At 53.8% G+C, this 16,046-nt stretch overlaps 6 protein-coding genes across 6 annotated transcripts; 3 read left to right on the top strand and 3 right to left on the bottom strand.

The window, feature by feature from the left end:
* Window positions 1–601: 601 nt before the first annotated feature.
* CH63R_04496 (Het and ankyrin domain protein) lies at window positions 602–3,889 on the top strand (the record flags this gene model as incomplete). The annotated part of the gene is made up of 3 exons (XM_018299471.1): window positions 602–940; window positions 1,021–2,114; window positions 2,167–3,889. The coding sequence occupies 3 exons, from the start codon at window positions 602–604 to the stop codon at window positions 3,887–3,889; spliced, it is 3,156 nt and encodes a 1,051-aa protein (XP_018160717.1).
* A 70-nt stretch (window positions 3,890–3,959) lies between these two features.
* CH63R_04495 (uncharacterized protein) lies at window positions 3,960–4,457 on the top strand (the record flags this gene model as incomplete). Its single annotated transcript, XM_018299470.1, has 2 exons — window positions 3,960–4,148; window positions 4,203–4,457. The coding sequence occupies 2 exons, from the start codon at window positions 3,960–3,962 to the stop codon at window positions 4,455–4,457; spliced, it is 444 nt and encodes a 147-aa protein (XP_018160716.1).
* Window positions 4,458–7,352: 2,895 nt separating this feature from the next.
* On the top strand, window positions 7,353–8,155 carry CH63R_04494 (Abhydrolase; the record flags this gene model as incomplete). The annotated part of the gene is made up of 4 exons (XM_018299469.1): window positions 7,353–7,423; window positions 7,500–7,695; window positions 7,762–8,068; window positions 8,124–8,155. The coding sequence occupies 4 exons, from the start codon at window positions 7,353–7,355 to the stop codon at window positions 8,153–8,155; spliced, it is 606 nt and encodes a 201-aa protein (XP_018160715.1).
* Window positions 8,156–8,912: 757 nt separating this feature from the next.
* On the bottom strand, window positions 8,913–10,070 carry CH63R_04493 (40S ribosomal protein S1; the record flags this gene model as incomplete). Its single annotated transcript, XM_018299468.1, has 4 exons — window positions 8,913–9,056; window positions 9,117–9,618; window positions 9,744–9,935; window positions 10,057–10,070. The coding sequence occupies 4 exons, from the start codon at window positions 10,068–10,070 to the stop codon at window positions 8,913–8,915; spliced, it is 852 nt and encodes a 283-aa protein (XP_018160714.1).
* A 1,000-nt stretch (window positions 10,071–11,070) lies between these two features.
* On the bottom strand, window positions 11,071–11,553 carry CH63R_04492 (uncharacterized protein; the record flags this gene model as incomplete). Its single annotated transcript, XM_018299467.1, has 2 exons — window positions 11,071–11,153; window positions 11,217–11,553. The coding sequence occupies 2 exons, from the start codon at window positions 11,551–11,553 to the stop codon at window positions 11,071–11,073; spliced, it is 420 nt and encodes a 139-aa protein (XP_018160713.1).
* Window positions 11,554–12,742: 1,189 nt separating this feature from the next.
* On the bottom strand, window positions 12,743–14,852 carry CH63R_04491 (GTP cyclohydrolase II; the record flags this gene model as incomplete). The annotated part of the gene is made up of 14 exons (XM_018299466.1): window positions 12,743–12,755; window positions 12,840–12,909; window positions 12,967–13,052; window positions 13,189–13,331; window positions 13,519–13,674; window positions 13,725–13,807; window positions 13,881–13,923; window positions 13,981–14,036; window positions 14,089–14,128; window positions 14,186–14,255; window positions 14,311–14,348; window positions 14,399–14,442; window positions 14,509–14,648; window positions 14,707–14,852. The coding sequence occupies 14 exons, from the start codon at window positions 14,850–14,852 to the stop codon at window positions 12,743–12,745; spliced, it is 1,128 nt and encodes a 375-aa protein (XP_018160712.1).
* Window positions 14,853–16,046: the final 1,194 nt, after the last annotated feature.

The following is a 16,046-nucleotide window of genomic DNA, read 5'->3' as shown; positions in this document are numbered from 1 at the left end:
GGTTGACAAGGGCTCAATCCAGGATACCCAGTATCCTGTGCCTAGTATTCAGTATCCAAACTACCTAGTTATCTAGTAGCTACGGATAGATACTACCTATTTCTACAGGTACATTCCCACATTCCCGGTAAGATAGGTAGCTAAGCTTACTAGGTAGCGCAATACTCAACTCAAGTCGCTAATCCCACAATGCTAACCCATTCTAGAAAGACCATTCCATGCACCCAGCTTAATTTGGAGAGAGCACTTTATCTACTTCAACAGGCGCTCGCCAACCCTTTTTCTACGATCAAGTTTGGTCAAGTTACCTGCAGGCCGTTGGCCCGGCTGAGGGTGTCGTCGCCATGGCCCTGTTTCTGGTGGGTAGATCTCGCATGCTCTCCAATCATGCCCGGCTCGACCTGATCCAATAACCTGTGACAAGTCGTCATCATGGCCTCGTCGATGCTCACCGAGCCTCCGAGTTCTCTACTTCTTCTCCTGCGCCTTTTGCGCATCCTCCACCTTCCTCATTTCATCCGCCTTTCCAGATCCACAACTTCAACGACGACGACCGACGTATCCTTGCACGTTGTCTCGCTCGGAGATCAAATTAATTGACATGTCAGACCTTGACCCCGTCCGCGCTGTGTTGGCCGTGTTTCCTCAAGTCACCGAGGCTGCCGAGAGGTACAAGATTGCAGAGCCTGATCGTGAGTCTCGCGGACTGGCGCGGGGCATTGCCAACGAAAGGACACTGTTCGATCAGACCGCACAGCGGATTCTACTCTTCTCTCCATCCTCGGCCTCCTCCTCATCCCACGACGACAACGCCTGGTTGCCATGCTTGGAGAACGAGCTCGGCAGAGAAACTGCCGCCCAGGTGCTTCACGATCTCCAAACTCTGACTGAGCAGCTTCAAATTCTCAAAACCGAGCTTGTCAGTGCCGGTCGAGCAAAGGTAAAAAGATGCATGCTGTGGACTGCTCAACTGCTGCTTAGACAACGCCCCTGTTTTCTCACATGCTGACTCGAATGTAGGGGGTACTGGACAAGATCAGAGGGAAGGCTTCAGGCTCGGCCAGAGGGCCCCCCAAAAATCCTAGGACGCGGCTCCAGAAACGGCTGGATGTTGTTTCCAACACAAACGAACTTTTGGCTTCTCGACTGTCATTCGGTCACACTCTACTCTCACGTGCATCCCAACCGCCAAATGCAACCGGTATTATAGACGTCCTCGATGGTGTCTCAAGGAGCGCGCTAGTCGCCTTTGATACATTCAAGAGAGACTTCACATGTCACTGCTATGACTCTCACATCGTTTATCTTGAATGCCCAGGGATCGCTGAGGGTCTCTCGTCGGGACAAGCGATGAAGGCGAACCATGCCCAGCCGCTCAAATTCTTTATCCAGCCCAGCACAGAGTCACCGAACCAGGACTCGGCATGCTCATTCAACTCCCTGGCTTCCGAGCAGGACATCGCGTCAATCTCGCCCTTGGAAGACTGGATGCATCTGCAGGGTGCCGACCTCGACTGGAAACGCCGCATAGAGCTGGCTTTGCAACTCAGCCTTGCCGTCGTTCACCTGTCACCAACCCCTTGGATCGATGACTCGTGGACCTGGGACAGCTGGGCCATCGCTGCCGATCCAATGACTTCGTATGAGCCGTTATTTGGGAGGCCGCTCCTCTTTCGTCATCGGTTCGGCTCTTCCACTGCACCAAATAATCCTCGACCGCCGTCGTCGACAGTGTGGTCCATCCTGTCCCGAGGGCCTGCCCTCGGTAGGCTCGGCCTCTGCCTGTTGGAGCTGGCGTTTGGCCATAGTATTTCTGAGATACGGCGCGATGGCGCTGGCAAGGACCACTTCGACCTCCGAACTGGCTGTGACGACGAGCTCGACGTCGATGTTCTTGATTTCGTCGCGGCCAAACAGCTTCTTGTCTCCCGGACGATCCGGCATAAGTTCGGGGAGCCGTTCGAAGATGCAGTTAGGGCATGTATTCACCAGCAATTCAGGGTTGGGAAGAGCGGCGACATCGTTGAGCTGGACCGACGAGACCCCTTGTTCCTACAGAAGGCGACGATCTCGATCATCTCGCCTCTTTGGTTGCAGCTGGACAGATATATACGGTGCGTAATGGATGGAAAGGAAAGACGTCGCTATTCGCTAACTTCGTACTAGAGCCGAACACCGTGACACCGTCCCTAACAAGAAATCCCTCGCCAAGGTTACTGTTGAAGGGGTTCGCAAGGAGGACCTTAAGCTAGCCAATCGCCAAGATGTCGTTGATTCGTTAACACAGGAAATCCTCGCCCAGGATATGAGCAAACTCCTTCCAGAAAAGCCCGAGTTATTGGTAGGGCAGGCATCCTCCTACTCAAGAGTTGACAAAAACAGTAGGGCAGTTGCTCATCAAGATTCCTGCCTCCACGAGCCTACCTTGCCCGAAGGAAGGCCTGCCGAGCCGTGCTCTGCGATGGGTGGCTCCTCGAACTCACTGCCAAGCGTAGTCCGGTCCGCTGCGGCGGGACATGCACAGGACAGAGAGCGGAGCCGTGCAGCCGGACCGGACAGCGAACGCCATGGTCTACGCCTGCCGTCCCTGAGTAACGAGTCCCTAGAGGACTCGGAATGGGCCTACGACTCAGCGACGGGGACGACGGAATCCGTACAGACATGGGTGGCGGACACCCTGGACGAACCGCCAGAGGATTCGGGCCATCCGGTTCTGTCTAGCATCAAGCATCTTGTTCTGCGTGTGACCCTCCACAATTTTCATGCCTGGAACGAGCGGAGCCCCGGGCCGGCCCGTGGAACTGCGGGAGCTACTATCCCGCGCGAGAGCGGGCAGCCGAAGAAACGAGGCAGACACCAGCCCGGTCGAGGCGTGGGGCAGGATAAGAACGGCGATGACGACGATGACGACGAGATCGAAAATGCTTGGGCCCGGAAACGGCAACGACCCGACGAGGCCAACATGACTCTGGCTTGCCCGTTCTATAAAAAGGACCGCCGGCTCAACGGGAGCTGTTGTGGGAAGAGGCTGAGCCGGATCCGTGACGTCAAGCAGCACTTGAAGAGGAGGCATTATATGCCTATCTACTGTCCCATCTGCTACAAGAACTTCTTGGACGAGACGAAGAGGGACAACCACACAAATGAGATGGCTTGCGAGAGGGGAACCTATCCACGTCCCGTTGGCATCAGCCAGAAACAGCAAGGTGAGCTCAGTAAGAGGGCACTGAGGCAACATACAGAGGAAGAACAGTGGTACGGCATCTTCGACATCCTCTTCCCGGACCATCCCCGGCCGGACTCGGCCTACATTGACGCCAGCCTCATGGCGAGCGCCATGGCGTACCAGGAGTTTGTGACGGCCCGCGGACTCGAGATCCTTCATAACGTCCTGACAGCCAGCGGCGCCATCAGCTGGAACGTCCCTCCCGGCCAGGATCTTGAGACTTTTCAACGGCAGATCCTTGGCGAAGGTCTGGCGGCCATCTCTGACGAGTGGGCGCGCGAGGGGGCTATTTCACCACAAGCGGCTGCAGAAGCGGCTCACTCTGCCGAGGGCGATCCGCTCGGCGTGATGAGCTCCGGCAGTATATCGCAGCATCACGGCTCTGCGATGGACGCAGACGCGGCCAGCTCGAGTTCTGTCCTCCAAGCCAGCAGCCTCTCGTCCATTGCGGGGTCCTCTGAGTATGCGCACAGTTATCACGAGCCTTGTTGGCCGTATGAGAGTCATCAGCACGAAAATTTGTTTCACGATTGGGATGTCGCGAATATCTTGGGAGAAGAGGGCGTAAGAGAGATACAGGGGGTTGTTTCCAGGGCTGCTCTTCCGGATCATTCTCTTGAATGGCAGCATGAGGGGCATGTAGGACACTACAGAAACAGGTAGATGTCACGATAAAGATATCAGAGTAACAACTTGACATTTCCCGCCGTTTCCGCCCGGAACGACAACAAGCATGGCACGCGTCAGTATAGTGGCCGTACCTCATACGGGAGCGAGATGGACAACGGAGAGCCACGCTAGCCAGATCCTGGACGTCGTAGCCATCTTCAAGTTCCTGTGTCGAGCCTGTGCCGAAGCAAGACAACACAGCCACAAGCTTTGGGCCAGGAAGAACAAGACTTGTCAGTTTCGACCGAGAACTGTCAGTTGCCCACATGGGAAGCATATTGACATTGCTACTTGCTGACACCTTTAGTCTCTAATTCAAGTTTGGAACATTTGCGGTTTCTCCAACCCTGCGCTTGGGCACGAATACCACAGCAGAATCGCACGCGGCTGTCAACGCGAACTTGGTACACAACCGCCCTTTTCACAAAATCAGAGGGATAGGAATGGTCCTGCCAGGCGACCCAGCAATTACTTCCGGCATCCCAGGACCACAATGATCGCTGTGAGGTGGGAAATTCATATGGCCAGGGCTGAGGTCCTTGAAGTGCTGGCTGTCTTCTAGAAAAAGAACTTGTCTGGATCATCGTCAAACTGGGGTTTTGGGTCTGCGTAGAAACGAGGAACGGGGTGAGGATTCAAATGAAATGCAATGTGCCATGATACGGAATCTTTTTGGTGTTGTAGGGTTGTTCCCCGTTGGTTTACGCGCAACCAGACTTCTAGAATAGAACAACCCTCACCCGAAGACTGCAACAGTTGAAATACTTCTAGGGTCGATGAAAGACGTAAGTTCCTGGCAAGGGCATTGCTAAGCTGATAGAGGTTTGCTTCCGTGGCTGTGGACATTCCGGACTGGGTGGGGCCGGAGCCGGGGCCGGGCACCGCACGGTATCTAACGTCAGCGTTCGTCCCGGTGGCTCAAACCCGCAGCCTGCCAATGTCAAGTCCTCAACAAAGCTTGTATCAACAACTTCGGCAAAACTGACAAACAACAACCAACGGTGTAGTATTGATTGAGGGAGGGAGGTTCGCCTCCCGTGATGGGGGGCGTATGGACGAGTTCAGTTGGGCTATGTTTATTCTCAGCCTGCTGTACTTTTCGCTTTCACAAGATTTAATCATTACAGTATTGGCGCTGGCTTGACCTTTGAGACACTTAATCCATCTATGGCCAGGGAGGATAAAGCTACTGGGGCTTCCCAGCTTTTCACGTCCTGGCTACAGCGTTGTACATGGGAAGGGTTGAAACCTCCCGAACGAGGAACGACATGCAAATACTGTCTCTGCAGCTATGGTGAACCTTGAATCGCTTTTCAGGGCCATCGAAACCAAGCGATAACACCATTTGAAAATGTACTTATTTTCATGTAAATGACGGAAATCGTGGCTAGGTTTTGCCATTGTACTTTCCAATCCAGGGCCTGTGCAGATGGAAGAGGGTCCAAACAAGCCAAAACCCGTCGCGGCGTCGTAGGCTTTTTACAGGAAGCCTATCCGTGTTTTCCCGCGCAGGGAAGTAGTGTGTCTTCATAGATATGAAGATCTCACCCCCACTCTCTTTCGCACATTCTTTGCAGTGTCAGGCTGTTCCTTTTCCTACAAGAGCGAGACCACGTGTAAACACGATGGCGCATTCCACAAAGAAGAAGAAGGGGACTTTCTGTTGAATGCGAGCCCCCATTCCCTCCTCGCCGAGGAAGCACCACTGTCAGACGAGACACGAACACGAATTAATGGCTGCACCTTTTCGCGTCGGACCGCCACCTAACGAACGGCCCTGGATGGTCGTCTCCGGTGTGCCATGCCTTTTGGTCCCTGGAGCCGGTTCCCCGTCATGAGGAGGCACCGTGACAATAATCACAGCCAGCGAAACTGACACCTACAAACCCAGAGTCCGGTTCAGGTTATGACTTATACACATAATACTTACTTTGGACAAGGTACTGGGTCGAGGAGGAGCTGTGATCCGACAGAACCAAGAACGCACCAGCATCGTGCAGGAAGTTACATGTTGTGTCCGGACAGTCAATCATAATGCATATCTCTCCTACAGGCTCGGCACCATCGGGGCCCTTGCTGCAGTTCAGGGCGCCCGTGGCCAGTATTGGCGAGGCTTAGCGAGCTAGTGGTAGCAACGGACCTGAGATTCGAGGTCGATATGATGGGGATCAGTATCTGTTGCTGTAAATCGAGAGGGTTTGCCGCTCGCTGTCTTGGGCAGCTTTTTTTTTTGTTCGCATGGTCAATCACATGTATCCCGCTTACTTGGTGCAGAATAAGCAAACGGGACCGGCGGTGCGACAGCTGCTTATTCCGGCGATCGGATAGACGACTAAGTTCCGACATTTCGACGACCGAGTAGTGCGCCGGAAATTCGTATCAAATTGTCAAGTCAGGGTGGCTTCTGAACTTTGGCTGGCCGTATGTGGAGTGGCAAGTCCAAGGGGAAGTGCGATAGCCGCGACGCGATGCCGCGGGTTGCTCTAAGAGAACGCGGTTGGTAGTCCCCGGCGCAATTGGCCATGTCACAAAGTCAGCATTGGAGCTGTCCCCTTGCTGACAGTAAGGAGTTCGGACGTGGATGTTGGCCCGCTGATCACTTGGAGGTGGAGGTTTTCGGGCTTAAGGGTCGGAAACATCTTGGCTCTGTACTGGAGATATTGTCAACCTTGGATTTAGTGATGGCTTGACTAGCAAGCTTATGTCATCCATCACGGCAGACACTGGAGAGGCTAGCGCGGATCGGGTCTAGCAGGCGCACAGCCGTTGTGCGGGTGGGTCATAACAGGCAGAACATCACCAGAAATACCCGCTTGCCGCTCAAAACTTGACAGCAATGTCCAATACCTAGGCTAGTAACTGGAGCAAATGATGTAAAACTCAACAGCACACGTCCTTGTTGTCACACAGCGCTTGTCTAATCTGATTGTTGACAAAAGCCACCACGCCTTCCTCGATCCGGTGCTTATAGCTGACCGCGCGAGTCTACCCATCCCGAAATTTTCCCATGGTAACAAAACTGTCGACCTGCGTCATGTTCGGGCTACTTAGGCCGCAGGTATCTATACAGAGGAGCATTCCCCGCCTCTGTAATTTCGCCCGGCGCTTGTCTAGTCAAAATAAGCTTGTGCTCTCCTACGACCTGCACGAGCCTAGTAAGCAACCGGCCGGGACTTCTACGAGTCCCATTATCTTCCTTCATGGGCTATTCGGCTCGAAGAAAAACAACAGAAGCATCAGCAAGCAAGTTCAAGAAAACCAGACTGCGTCGTGAGATGGCTGTTGACTGATGTGTAGAGTTCTTGCTCGTGACCTGGGCCGCCCAGTCTACGCGTTGGTAATCTTGCCCACGAAGAAGGAAAAGACTCGGGGTACGTGAACGTTTTGTTGACAAGTTGAACAGGACCTTCGCAACCATGGCGAATCGCCCCATGACGGACAACATGACTATGTCCACATGGCGGACGATGTTGCTGGCTTCATCGACCAGCATGGCTTGGAGCAGCCAACCGTCATTGGGCATTCGATGTGAGTAAAGCCCCCCCCCACCTTGTGACGCAGTTTCGTCGAGTCGGGTGGATGCTTAAAGATATCGACGTCCAAGGGGAGCCAAAACAGCCATGACCCTCGCGTTGAAATCGCCCGATCTTGTGCAGAACATCGTAGCGGTTGACAACGCGCCGGTGGACGCCATCCTGGAGAGCTCGTTTAGCAAATACATCCAAGGTCTGAAAAGAATCGAAGCTGCCGGCATCACCAGGCAGGCTCAGGCGGACCAGATTCTCAAGGAATATGAGAGCGTAAGGCTGCCTCGAATCACCCCGATCGCGGGCTAGCCCAGTTAACGTCACCATCATGTTCACTAGTCGCTTCCTATTCGCCAGTTTCTCCTCGGAAACCTGCATCGTCCACAGCCCGACAAACCGGAACAAAAATTTCGCGTGCCCCTGGATATCATCAGTCGGTCTTTGAACCACATGGGCGACTTCCCGTACAAGGATCCGACGAAAGTACGGTTTGAAAAGCCTGCCCTATTCGTCCGAGGAACCAAGAGCAAATATGTTCCCGATGACGTTCTGCCCATCATTGGGCAATTCTTTCCCAAGTTCCGAATGGCGGATCTTGACGCGGGCCATTGGTGTATCTCAGAGAAACCGGAGGAGTTTCGCCAGGGTAAGACAATATGCGTCGCCGCGTACCAGGTCTGCAAGCTTACTCCTATTTGCAGCCGTGGTTGAGTTTTTGAAGGAGCAGGAGTAGACCAGACTATGTATAGCCCGAGCAGGTCCTATAGGGGCAAGGTTCGTTAGTATCATATGGCCATCTGGGATGCGGTAGCGTAGACGTAGACTTCATGGGTGATGTCCGGGCGCAAGCCATGAGAGAAATACTTCATGGACAAAGGACAAGCGGGGGACTCTCGGCCTTGGTACACTCTTAAATTCATCGCAAAAAGCGGACAGCACACTAGAATGTACTACACCCCACCTTCAACTATATCAACGTAGTAGACCATGAGGCGGAAAGGAACTGTGCACACGCCTAGCCGCTTGGATTAGAGCGCAATGAGGGCCGATTGAAGGCGAAGGAACAATCATGGCACTGGGATATATCTAGGTCTAGGGAGTCACTGGATGAACAACCACTTCCGAGTTTCGGGAACCAAGTTGCATTGTTACTGCAAGAACCTGTCCTTGGGTCGACGGCGGAACGCAATTGAAAAACCAAACGAATCCGTCCATTCCACACACACACACATGACGCCTTTTTTATATTCCTTCCAGTCGGATCCCGAAACCCCGTGTCTTGCCATCATGATTCGGAAGCGAGGCTGCGTACACACCCGGCACAGTGTCTTGAAGAATTGACCATTTACCATTTTGAGGTAACCTAGACCCGCAGCCGCCTTAATGCTACGCCATGTGCAACGACCTAAAACAATGCCGAATTTGTTTTCCGGCCGGTAGAGCCAGAGTCCCCCTTCTGCCGAAGCATCCTCTTGTTAGGGCCTCAATCCTTAAACGTCCTCGAGAACGCGCTCCTTGAACTCCCGCTCGACCTTCTGTCCCTGGTCGTCGGTGCCGGACTCGCCGTGGAGACCCATCAGGGCACCAAGGTCGAACTTAGGCTGCTTGAGGAGCTTGACCTTGCGGATGTGGACCTGTGACGAGCAATTAGCATGTGGACAGGCTCGACTTCATGACAAATAGGCGGAACATACGTTCTGCAGGGGGTAGATGCCCTGGGTGGACTTCTCAATCTCACGGCCAATGACCTCGGGGATGAGCTTGGAGGTAAGCTGAGTGAGGGTGCAGGTGGAGGCCTCGCGCTGGATGATCTCGGTCATCTTGCGGCGAATGGCACGGATTTGCGAAGAGGCGGCGTATGTCGTCTTCTTGATCTGGTTGGGGCGGCGCTTGGTGAAAGCAATGGCGAAGAGGCGGAGGAGGTAGTCGTCGGTGGTCTTGACGGTGACGTTGGCCTCAATGAGAGTCTGCCACTTGCGAACGAGCGAGCGGAGCTTGTCGGAGGTGAAGTCGAGGCCGTGGAAGTTGGTCAGGCAGTTCTTGCCCTGGACCTCGTCGACGCGGAGCTTGACCTTGCGGAAAGCGTGGTCCTCGTCCTTCTGGAGATCCGCCAGAGAGACCTCCAAGATACGGCCCTTCAAGGCATCGTTGGCGTTCTTGAGACCGGTGGTTCTGTTGACCAGGGTCTTGCCGACACTAGAAGACGCACGCTGTCAGCAACCCACATTCCCAAGGTCATCCATCATCCATCGCCCTCTCGCACATTTGTCGTCGACACGTGTTTCGGATCCGGATTCGCGCGGGCGGCAGGAGAAACTCACTCGCGAACGTTGAAGGGGGCAGGTGCCTGTAGGAGAAAAGCAATTAGTGATTTGAGAACATAGACAGATGCCTCGAGCCCGCAGTTACGCGGCGAGTTGAGACCTACCTTGATCTGGTACCAGTCCTTGCGGGTGAAGGGGTCCACGGTCTTCTTCTTGAGACCCTTCTTGCCCTTGGACAATCTCTTGTTCCTGCGGAAGAGAACGGCTTGTCAGCGACTGAAGATGGCGGTAGACAGACAACGACAGCACGCGCAAACGCCTGCGTTTTTCGTATCGTCGTCAATTCGATTCAGGGCGGCCGTCTGCTTACTTTCCAACAGCCATTTTGGGTGGCTGTTAATTGTCTGGCGGATGAACGTTGAGTAGTGAGAAGAATTGGAGGCGAGGTAGTTTCGGCTCTGGTGATAAAATTCAAGTCGCAGTCTTGTGTGGCTCGAAATTCTTAGCGAGTGTGCCCCGTGTCAAATTATAAATTATGTAATACGCGCTAGTGACTTTGGCACTGTGCCAGCCCCTGCCCCAACGCTCCGAAGAAGTCCCGCAGTGATACAGTAATCCTTTATCCGGACTCCCCTTTCAGCACAGTACATCACGTGATCCAAAGGCTCATGGCTAAAGAGGAATTTTACCAAACCAGCAGCGCCTTCGTGTGGCTTGTGGCGGGGTGGGTGGGTCAAATTGAGCCCTGTCGCACCTTGTCACAGGAGGTATGTCATCCCCCTCCTTCGCCGCCCAAAGCATGGTCTAGTCACGTCGTTGTTCACGATGACTTTTTGCCAGCCAGCATTTCATTTTGCCACCTCGATTGGCCTCGTCTGACATTTTACATAATAATTTATATGTATCTCGGAATTCTTTCAAGGTTACAAACGGGTATCCCATTCCGAATACGTACACGGCCATAATAGTCTATCATAGGCCGGATGAAGACTTAATTTCCCACGCTCTTCCTGATCGGAGTATTCACCTTTCATGGTGATATGCGTGCCGTCCACAATTTACCTAGTCATCCCGAGTCAACGCCAATCCCGCATAACCCATATTCTCAGGCTGCCCGAGAATGGGTTTCTAAAAGCAACCCTTTGTACTGTGTTTCCGGTCGGTGCTGTCCCTGTATCGAGCCCACTTTGCTCGGTGCTGACCAGCACTCATTCATATGACGGAGCATTTTCGTTCTCTGACGCGCAACTTGACCTTGTCCGCGTTGGCGTGCTGGATAGGTAGCATAGCCTCTTTGGCGGCTCTGTTACGTCGCCCCCTTCGATTATGCCTCCATGCTCGTCGGGATGACTCCTCGCATCGTCCTCCTTCGAGCCGATACAATTCAGGCATCCTCCTCTTTGTCGTCACTGCGCCGCTCTCCGTCCCAAGCATCAAAATTGGGAAAGCTGAAGTAGCCGTTTGAATCTGGACGCTTGTTGTTAGTTAAAAAAAAAAACACCAGTGAGGAAGTAGTAGAAGTACACGAACAAGGATGGTGCTCTCGATGACCCTGTGAACGGTTCGTTGCTGGAACAGTTACATCTTCGACGCTGAGCGAGGCCATTGGCGGTGCGGCGCCCGAGGTCGGTGAGTATTCGGGAGGGTGCCCCGAGTAGACGGCCACCCGATTGAGCAGTTCGGTCGCTCTCTGGGACGGTTGCGGGCTCGATATAGCGCCGCGGCTGGCATTGGACGTTGTCGTGATGGTCGGCTCAGTCGCGCTAGCTCTCAATAGTCTTGGCCGCCGTCGGCGATCAGGCCGCGGCGATGACTCTCTCCTCCGCACGCCATCCGCGTCTCGAAGGTCCCGGGGAACGGCAGCCATGATATCGGTATCGGGAATGTACCTGGGTGTATCCGTGTATAGTGTCCAGGTGTAGTAGGCCTTTGTTTGCCTGCCTAGGTGGTCGGTCTGTGTGACGGTTGGATCACGGTTTGCCGATCTTTCTGCTGCGATCGTCTTTGCAAACTTGCAATAACTGCTACTTCGAGACGATGGAAAATCATGATTGTTCACTTTAACACCCTCCTCCCTTTGACGGGCACTATGCACATTATCAACAAGCCATCAAGTCCGGCTACCCGGCGGGAATGTCGGTTCCTGGGGAGGGGCCGAGCCTGGTCGACGGTTTCCCGCTGACAAGTCCCAGCGTGCCATCATTGGGCCACATGGCCGGTGCCTGGTGGAGAACCGCTCCCAACTATGTGTCTGGTCGTGTATGGGTCGGTGAGCTTCTGTTTGGGCATTTATACGCAAAAGTCCATGCATGGCCGGCGTCACGCATGCAGCTGCTGTGGGGATGCCAACCACCTCGTCACCCTCGTCCACCAGTTCCCCGTCAATTCCCGTCAATTCCCAAGCATTCCAAGGCCATTTATGGCCGACCGCCCGCGTATCAGCGCTGGACCGGTCAACGAAGGGCATTGGCATTGGTTGCGGGCACGATGGCTCTAGAGTGTGGGAGTGTGTCCTCATATGGAAATCTGCATCGCGACGCCCACCCTAGTCAGCCTGCACACACATGGTCAGGTCTAGCCCGGCCTGGTTTTCTTCGCAAACAAGTGGTGCAGAAATCATCGCTCATCATGTTTGTCTTGGAAGCTATCGGATTCCCGCGGCGACGCGTCTATTGGTGTTGCTGCATGTATGCCTGGTTGCGTCCGCAGGTTGTTGGACTGACCCCCAACGGTAACCTGCTCGCTCCTATCAACTTACTTCTCGTCGGTCGTGATTTGTGTGCTACGCCGCACTCACTCCCTACTTGCCAATACGCGCACACTTGAGCTGCAGTACCTCCAACATAGCCAGCAGCCACCTGCAGGCCTTATCCGTCTCTTTCATCGACCCATCTATCCGGAAACCGGCGATGACGCAGGCGTCTTACATTGGGTTGTCATAATCGCATGTAAGAAGTACCGTCAACCTGATGCCCGACTAATAGTTCATCTTACGTCCCTTTGGCTGTGTTGACAAACCGGCCGGCTGTTTACTCCTCCGGAAAGATGATACAGATTCAGTGATCAAGACTGTAAGTGTCAGCGTTGTCAGACACCTTCTGCACCCATCCCGCCGAGACGAAGACAATAAAACGAGAAAAGAGAGGAACTTACTCTTCCCACATTCTGCCCTGTACAGCCCTCAGCTCTTCCTCCGTCATGCGCTTCCCGGCAGTGAAGTAACCTTTCTCATGGAGTCAGTATCTGACAGTGGGGCCATGGTTTTTGCATGCTCGCATACCGGCGGTGATCTTTGCATCGATCTCGACCCGAGAGTCTGCCGGGATCAGTTCTTCGGGCAGCTCGACGCGTTCGTGTATAGGGATTCTGTCGACCTGTTAATAACGGCCCGGGCTAATGCTAGACAGAGATAATTACCCTTGTCCTACGATAGCATCGTGTTTCATACTGATGGCGTGTTCGTCAGCGGCTTCAGCTTCGCAGTTGAAGGACGACCACTCACTTGCTCATGCTTAGCATCCTGTCAATCTTGCGAATTCCGAGCCAGTGCAAGATATCAGGCATCAGCGCCTGGAAACGCATGTCCTTCACTCCAGCTATGTTTTCTGTTCTCTTGAAGTAGTCGGACGCTCGGTCTTCACCCCGCTTGCGGGCATTGTACACGACTGCATCGCCAGTTAGTAAGACCACCATAAGTCATCACAGTTTCGACATCTTGTGTCTTCTGCAAGAGACCGGTGAAGAAGGACAGTAGACATTATGTCTGACGTACGGTACTAAAATAAGGTCAGCAACACAGATATGCAAGAATTGGCCCAGGGACTGCTCTCACCTTGGTGACTTCGCCGAGGGCTCTGCCCTCCTTGCGAAAGTAGATGACTACACCGCTGCCGCCGTTCTGAGCCTCTTTGACCGCTTCCTCAATCCCAAAGATGAGATAAGGACGGCATGTGCAGATGTCGGAACCAAAGACATCGCTACCGTTGCACTGTTAAAACAGTGAGAATATGTCTCAATCGCAGTAAACGAATCACGAACCTCATCGTGGATGCGCAGCGCCAGCCGCACCGACTCATCGGACATCTTGGCCGGGTCGCCGAAGCAGTATACAGTAAGCCCACCTATCCGGCATCGACGATCAGTCCATCTCCTTGCTCTACTCGAGACAGTAGCGGGTGGCTCAGAGGCACTCACCGATGGGTGGTAGAAAAACTTTGATATCATTCCTGGTGATGAGCTATTACCGCCCGTCAGTAAGGAGCTCGAAGTATCATTGTTTGAAATGTCCACTGACCTCAGGATAGCTGCCGCCGGTATGCTCGAAGAGAGATCGCCTCAGGGCGCCCTCGTCTATCCCCAGTCAGTGGTCGTTCCATATTCATGTGGATAGGCCTAAAGTTACCGATGCCAAATCTCTCAGCTACGCCAGGAAGATACCAGACCTGAAAGATCATTGTCAGTTAATCTCACATCCAAATCTGCCGGGGAAGTCCGCATACCGGCTCAACGGCGAACTTAGTCACGGCAAGCTCTCCGAACTTGTTGAGGCAGACCTTGCCGTCGGGGACACTGGTTCCGAGTTAGGGATCAGACGAACTTGTGATAGTCAGAGCCTTGAACTCACAGTCGCCCGCTCTTGACACTCTCCTCTAGTTCAGGAAGCTAGGGTATGTGTTAGCCATAGGAAAACCTGGTTACATTCGAGCCCATACCTTCATGTGTGCCTTCGTGATGGCAATTGTCGGGCGAATGTCAACTAGTATTATGGATTAGTACAGGAACTTGATGAGAAAGAAACGGGACCAGCCCAATCTTTCCTTACCGTTTTGCTTCTCAATAGTGTCTTTGAAGAGCCAAGGAGCCAGGTGACCCCATGGATCCATGGCCACGATCTTCTTTGGATCTCCCCATTGAGGGAAGGGGCCGATGTTAGCTGCAGGCTCCGTGTTGGTGAAGTCGGGTCTGGAACGGGTGAGTTTTGCACAGCAGTCAGAAATGGGCTCGACATGGACTGACTGACCTGTGTTCTAGGTTGAGTTGCTTGCTAGCAACGGCCAGGGCATAGTAGATGGAATAAGAGCCACCGCTGCACATGGTTAGCTGGAAAGCTCGTGTGGTAAAAGCTTCTCCTGTTTCCACGGCGAGGCAGCCATCTACTCCATGCATACTTACTGTGCTGGGTCCAAAGTGTTAGCTCAAGTAGCCAAGCGGACCGGGGTATATCACTCACCTCCGACGGCTACGGATAGAAAATGACGACAAAGTTAGCTAGACCTGCAATCAACATGCAACCAAAAGGGGGGGGCTCTCCAGGTCAACGGACCATTGCGTTTCCCAATTGTGGTCGAGGATCGGGAGACTACAACTGGGCCACGGGTATGAGGGTCCGACTCGCCCCATCTCATAGGAAGCGGGTTGATGCCAATCTGCTTCGGGTATGTACTGGTTCAAAAGTGTCAGAGGCAGGATGATTTCCGGGCCCACAAGATGAAGGGACGGCCAACATACGTGAGAATGATACGTGAGGTAAGACCAGATCGCTGACTGGGCGAAGAGGGCACAGCGGGAGCCTGCAGCGTCAAGTCGGACGTGGAGCTTGGAGCCGAGTCACCAACAGCATCGACATCAGAAGGGCCGGGGGCCAGGGATTTCTCGGGAACCCCGCCTAGGGACGGACTGGGGCCAAGTGCGGCGACATCGGCATCACCAGCCAGCTCCCGGTACCGATGGTTCAATGAGTCGACAGCAGCCACTAGGTCGGACTGTGTCTGCTGGATGAGTTTCAGGGAGCTTAGAACCTCGGCCAGAGAGCCATCATTGGATGCTTGGCCGCTCATGACGATCAAGTTCCAAATGTCACTCTACAACACAACAACACGGATGGATTGAAGGCTCGAGGATGACCAAGGGGGTTCGGTGGGTGCGACGAGATGTTCTCCGGTTCCCGTGTCCTTCCAACGGCTTGACGTATGGAATTGGGGGACAAGATCGAACGGTGGACAAGATCTGTGATTGAGAAAAATAGGAGGAAGAGAGATGGGAGGGAGAAGATGAGGAGAAAGTGAGACAAAAACGTGAGGCCGGAGGCGAGTCTAAGTAAGGCAGAACAAGGACGACAAGCGTCAAGGGAAAGCGAACAGCGTAAGAGGCACGAGGGGAGACGACACAATACAAGTCGGTGACCACCGATGGCTGGTCCACTGCCGGTCAAGGATGGTTGATGGCTTTATCGGATGCAAACGATGGCAACTATGTAGTAAAGAGCATGAAGGGCGGTAGAGATGCAAGAAGCGCAGACGGTCGACGCCCCGAGCGAGATCCCATGACCTGTCGGAAGGCGCCGCGCGTGCGCCTGATATT

The sequence above is a fragment of the Colletotrichum higginsianum genome, chromosome 3 (genome assembly GCF_001672515.1).
Source record: "Colletotrichum higginsianum IMI 349063 chromosome 3, whole genome shotgun sequence".
Taxonomy (NCBI): domain Eukaryota; kingdom Fungi; phylum Ascomycota; class Sordariomycetes; order Glomerellales; family Glomerellaceae; genus Colletotrichum; species Colletotrichum higginsianum.
Note: the sequence above shows the minus strand (reverse complement) of the source record. Positions and strands in the feature narration are given on the sequence as shown.